This window comes from Prunus avium, chromosome 5 (assembly GCF_965620075.1).
Source record: "Prunus avium chromosome 5, drPruAviu1.hap1.1, whole genome shotgun sequence".
Lineage (NCBI taxonomy): Eukaryota > Viridiplantae > Streptophyta > Magnoliopsida > Rosales > Rosaceae > Prunus > Prunus avium.
Window position 1 is genome coordinate 10,240,047 of NC_142288.1, and position 6,042 is coordinate 10,246,088.

At 44.0% G+C, this 6,042-nt stretch overlaps 1 protein-coding gene and 1 pseudogene across 1 annotated transcript; one reads left to right on the forward strand and one right to left on the reverse strand.

Moving 5' to 3' along the window:
- Window positions 1-618: 618 nt before the first annotated feature.
- Window positions 619-3,396, reverse strand: LOC148294260 (uncharacterized). The gene is made up of 4 exons (XM_088253341.1): window positions 3,061-3,396; window positions 2,421-2,949; window positions 1,096-1,682; window positions 619-1,014 (listed from the first exon to the last, which is right to left on the reverse strand). Exons 1-4 carry the CDS (start codon window positions 3,394-3,396, stop codon window positions 619-621), a joined length of 1,848 nt encoding a protein of 615 aa, XP_088109467.1.
- A 1,865-nt stretch (window positions 3,397-5,261) lies between these two features.
- Window positions 5,262-5,720, forward strand: LOC148294261 (secreted RxLR effector protein 161 pseudogene; annotated as a pseudogene).
- The last annotated feature ends 322 nt before the right edge of the window (window positions 5,721-6,042 follow it).

Below are 6,042 nucleotides of genomic sequence, written 5' to 3' on the forward strand. Positions count from 1 at the left end.
TATGTGACTATCCTGCCTCCCTTAGGAAACAGATAGGAACCTGGATACCTCCCTTAGGAAATTTCTGGCGCACCCTGCGTCTCCCTTAGGAAGCTTCTTATGGGCTGCGTCTCCCGAAGGACGCTTTGGTCGTCGCCCTGTGTCTCCCTTAGGACGCTGCTTATGGGCAACTGTCTTTTGTTGTGGCACATTCTGGAATTTGCAGTAGATGGTTCTCTTCTTCAGAAATATGCAGGGCTCAGTCATCTGCTTGTCGATGAATTGTGAGCCATTGTCAGTAACTGGTGGTTGTGGGTAGCCAAATCGGCAGATGATGTTTCTCCAGATGAATCGTTCCACATCAGCTTCTTTAGTAGAGGATAGAGCTTCGACCTCAATCCATTTAGTAAAGTAGTCGGTGGCAACGATCATCATGTCATTCTTGGCGGGCGCCGGTGGCAAGAGACCCACTAGGTCAATGGCCCATTGCATGAATGGCCATGGATTGTTTTGCGAATGGTAGACTTCGGCAGGCAGGTTAGGAATTGGCTTGTATCGCTGGCAACGATCACATTTTTTGACATATTCGATGGAGTCGTGGCGCATGGTAGGCCAGAAGTAGCCTATGTTTAGAGCCTTCTAGGTGAGTGATATGCCCACAGAGTGGTTGTCATACTTGCCGTTGTGAATTTTCCAGAGAACCTCAAGTGTTTGAGAGTATTTTATGCAGGTGAGATGAGGGCCGAAGTATGATCTGCGGATGAGCTTGTTGCCGTGCATGTAGTATCTCGCGGCTTTCTGCTGGACTTTTCTAGCTTCGGACTTTTCCGTTGGTAGATTTCCAGTCATCAGGTAGTCGATGATGGGGCCTTGCCAGCTGGGGTCCTCGTCAATCTGCATTGCGTCGATTGGCTCTATTTCTTCAATGCTTGGTCGGTCTAGGTGTTCGACCTGGATGGAGCGTCTGAATTGGGTATCTAGCGCGGACCATAGGCCTACCAGGGCATCTGCATGCGCGTTCTCTGCTCGAGGCACCTGTTGGATGGTGAAGGTAGGAAACGCCTTCAATAGCTCTTGGACTTTGTCAAGATACAAGATCATCCTTGGGTGCTTTGCCATGTATTCACCTGAGGCTTGATTCGTGATCAACTGGGAATCTGAGTAGATGGCTAGCTTCTTGATCGCTAGCTCCTTTGCCAAGCGCAGGCCAGCGAGCAATGCCTCGTATTCTGCCTCGTTGTTTGAGGCTGGGAAACCAAGCCTGATGGCTTGCTCTAATAGGGTCCCATCCGGGGTGATGATGACGACGCCTGCTCCCGCTCCTTTTTGGTTCGACGCTCCGTCTACGCGCAATTGCCACATGTCTGTGGGTTCGTCAGGTTCATCGGAGGTGCCGTCTGTTTTTGAACTTTCCTTCTTATTGTTGACCAACTTCTCTTCTTCGGCTGGTGAGGTGAATTCTGCCACAAAGTCTGCTAGAGCTTGGGCTTTTATTGCAGTTTTTGGCCGGTAGAGGAGGTCATACTGGCTTAGTTCTATAGCCCATTTCATGAGTCGCTGGGAAGCGTCAGGGCTGTGAAGTATTGATCTCAAAGGAAAGTCGGTCATGACGATGACTCGGTGAGCTTGGTAGTAGGGTCGTAACTTTCTCGCGGAAACTACATGGGCCAAAATAAGCTTTTCCAATTTCGGGTAGCGAGTCTCTGCATCGAGGAGAGCTTTTGACGTGTAGAATACCGGATGTTGGGCCCCTAGTTCTTCTCGAATGAGAGCTGAGCTAACGGCCGAGTTGGACACTGCCAGGTATACGAACAAGTCCTCGCCTGGGACTGGTTTTGAGAGTAGGGGAGGTGAAGTGAGGTAAGTCTTCAAATTCTGAAAAGCTACTTCGCACTCCTCATCCCACTTGTCTCTTTGTCCTTTTTTCAAAGCTTTGAAAAATGGTCTGCACTTGTCGGTAGATCTCGAGAGGAATCGGTTGAGGGCTGCTGCTCTGCCCGTCAGACTTTGTATTTCCTTCACTGTGGAAGGTGACTTCATCTCGAGAATGGCCTTGATTTGTCGTGGGTGTGCCTCGATACCTCGTTGCGTGACTAGGTATCCCAAGAATCGACCGGAGGATACACCAAACGTGCATTTACTTGGGTTCAACTTCATGCGGTACTGGCGTAGCAAGCTGAATGCCTCGGTGAGGTTTTTGATGTGATCTGCACGTTTTGGGGCTTTGACCAGCATGTCGTCCACGTAGACTTCCATAGTCTTGCCGATCTGCTCCTTCAAAATTTTATTCACGAGCCTTTGGTATGTTGCTCCGGCGTTCTTTAGCCCAAAGGGCATGACCTTGTAGCAGTAGGTCCCTCTCTCGATGATGAAAGAGGTTTTCGCCTTGTCATCCTCGTGCATCATGATTTGATTGTAGCCAGAGTAGGCGTCCATGAAACTGAGCAGCTGATTGCCGGAGGTGGAATCCACGAGTTGGTCGATTCTCGGCAATGGGAAGTTGTCTTTTGGACATGCCTTGTTGAGATCAGTGTAGTCGACGCAAACTCTCCATTTGCACTTTTCTTGATTCGCTACCAGAACAACGTTGGCCAACCACTCCGAGTAGGAGACCTCTTCAATGAAACCGGCTGCTAGAAGTTTGTCGATCTCGGCTTCAATGATTGCGACCCGCTCTGGGGCGAAGTTGCGTCTCTTCTGTGCCACTGGCTTGCTAGCAGGGTTGACGTGGAGGCGATGGCAGATGATGTTTGGGTCGATGCCTGGCATGTCTGACGGCGACCATGCGAACATGTCCTTGTTGTTCTGGAGGAAGGTGGTCAGCTCCGCCTTCTCATCTGTGCTTAGGCGCGAGCCGATCCGCGCTTTTCTGTCTGGCTGGTCAGGATCCAAGGGTATTAGCTCGACGTCCTCTTCAGGTTTCCATCCTTCTTCAGGGGAGACCTCCGGACGGATTTCCTCGACTTGGTCCTGATGCTTTGATTGCTATAAGGGGATAGTTATCCCCTTCCCCTTCTGGCTTGCTCGGTTGCTAGGAACGGGGTCTGGCTGTTCTGCTCCCTCCAGGTCTGCTTGATTCACAGGGAGGAACTGTGTTGGCTTGCTTTTCTTCAGCCCTTGAGCTGAGCATTTCCTCGCCATTGCCTGGTCGCTGTTGATCTGGCCGACACCGCCCCCAGGAATTGGGTAGCGGATTTTCTGATGAGTGGCGAAGGTTATGGCGTTGATCTTACCAATCCATGGTCTGCCCAGGATGCCATTGTAGGGTGAGACTTCGTCAATGATCATGAATGTTTGTGAGCTGATTACAGGTGGGGAGTAGACGTCGAGATCTATGGTGCCCACGGTAACCGTCGTTGCGCCATTGAAGCCAGTCAGCGACCTGGCTGATTTGTTGATCTTTGCTTCCAAGCCCATCTGTTGGATGACAGTCAACTGCAGGATATTGGCTGCGCTGCCTTCGTCCACATGTGAAGTGTGTGTTCAAGCCAAACAAACTAGGAATTCTTTCAAACCTGTAGAGAGAAACACCCAAATCTTAGAGCTCATACATAGTGACATATGTGATTCAAATAGGTCTTCTACTAGAGGTGGAAACAAGTACTTTGTGACATTTATTGATGACTTCTCTAGGTATTGCCATATTTATCTTATTAAGACAAAAGATGAGGTGTTTGATGAACTCAAGATTTATAAAAGTGAGGTAGAAAATCAATTGGAGAAAAAGATTAAAAGATTTAGATCTGACAGAGGTGGAGAGTATACCTCAAATGAGCTTAGAGTGTTTTGTGAAGAACATGGAATTATACATGAAGTTACTCCACCATATTCACCCCAATCTAATGGAATGGCTGAAAGGAAAAATAGAACTCTGATGGATATGGTAAATTCTATGCTTCTTAGTAGTGGACTACCTGAGAATTTGTGGGGGGAAGCAATGTTAACTGCTTGCTTCATACTTAATAGGATAATATTGAAGGATAATGGGAAAACTCCTTATGAGTTATGGAAAGGAAGATCACCTAACCTTAGAATCCTAAAGTATGGGGGTGTTTAGCTAAGGTACTCATACCAGATCCTAAGAGAAAGAAAATAGGTCCTAAGACTATAGACGTAGTTTTCCTCGGTTATGCAAAAAATAGTAGTGCCAATAGGTTCTTGGTGTTTAATTCTGAAGTAAAGGAGGTTGCAAACAACACAGTTATGGAAGCTAGAGATGCTACATTCTTTGAAGATATTTTCCCGTATAAAACAAGAATTTCTAAGGAAGTACAAACAAGTGAGAAACCTTCTAGCTCAACTACGATCGAAAATTTAGAATCTCAAGAACTTAGAAGAAGCAAAAGAGCAAGAGTTGAGAAGAACTTTGGAGATGATTTTTATACCTTTCTAGTGGAAGGAGATCCCACTACTTATAAGGAAGCCGTTATGTCTGTGGATACACCATTCTGGAAAGGGCTATAAATGATGAGTTTAAATCGATAATCCAAAATAATACATGGATGTTAACGGATTTGCCTGCTGGAAATAAAGCGATAGGGTGCAAGTGGGTATTTAGGAAAAAGTTGAAACCAGATGGAAGTATTGATAAGTACAAAGCAAGTTTGGTAGCTAAGGGTTTTTCACAAAAGAAAGGGATAAATTATTTTGATACTTACTCACCTATTTCTAGGATTATCACCATAAGGACTTTGATAGCTTTAGCATCTGTGCATAATTTAGTGATTCATCAAATGGATGTAAAGACAACATTTCTAAATGGAGACTTAGATGAAGAGATTTATATGGAGCAACCAGAAGGATTCATAGTTAAGGGCCAAGAACACAAGGTATGCAAGTTGGTTAAATCTTTATATGGCCTAAAGCAAGCTCCTAAGCAATGGCATGAGAAATTTGACAAGGTGATTCTAGATTATGATTTTAAGTTTAATGGTCATGATAAATGCATTTATTATAAAGAGAATAATGGAGAACATGTAATCCTTTGCCTATATGTTGATGACAGTTTGATCTTTGGGACGAATTTAGAGATTGTGAATGATGTGAAGTCATATTTATCTAGGAATTTTGACATGAAAGATATGGGAGAAGCACATATAATCTTAGGAATGAAAATTGAGAAGACAACATAAGGAATTTCTCTAAGTCAATCTAGTACTATTGAGAAGATGTTGAAGAAATTTAATTACTTTGAGTGTAAGCTCACACCAACACCCTATGATCCCAATGTTTATTTAAAGAAAAATCAAGGTGAACCATTTTCTTAGCTGAAGTACTCCCAGATGATAGGTTCTTTGTTATACATTGCAAATAAGACTAGGCTAGACATTGCTTATGTTGTTGGAAGATTAAGTAGGTATACACATAACCCAAGCAAGGAACATTGGAATGCTTTGGAAAGAGTTTTCAAGTACCTAAGAGGAACAATGGATTATTCACTGTGCTATAAAGGATTTTCAAATGTGGTAGAGGGATATAGTGATGCAAATTGGATAACAGACAATGAAGATGTGAAGTCTACTAGTGGTTACATTTTCCTATTGGGTGGAGCCGCAATTTCATGGGGTTCTAAGAAGCAAACAATTATCTCTAGAAGTACTATGGAGTTTGAACTCATAGCTTTGGATATTACTTGCACTGAGGCTAAATGGATTAAGAGTTTATTGATGGATATGCCTCTGGTGGAGAAACCATTGCCTACTTTAAAAACCATTACATATCTATGTACTCTTTATACTTAGTTTTTGTAGGAGAATTTGGTTTAAAAAGGACTTATTACTTTATTTTCTCAATTTTCAGCTTTCCAGAGCAAGTAATTTGTTTTCAACGGAAATATGACTTTTTGGTGGAGTTTTAGCACAAGACCAATTGAAGATGAAAGCTAAGATCTTGAAAAAGCCCAGCTAGGGTAAGAATAGACGTGGGGTGTCTTATTTAAGCATGAGAAACAACTCCTTAGGGGGGACGCAAAGACTATGAGAAATTAGAGACGCCGGAAGAGTACCACCATTGGCTAAGTTTTATTGTTTCTTCCTTATGTTTTTGTTTATGTTGAATTCTATG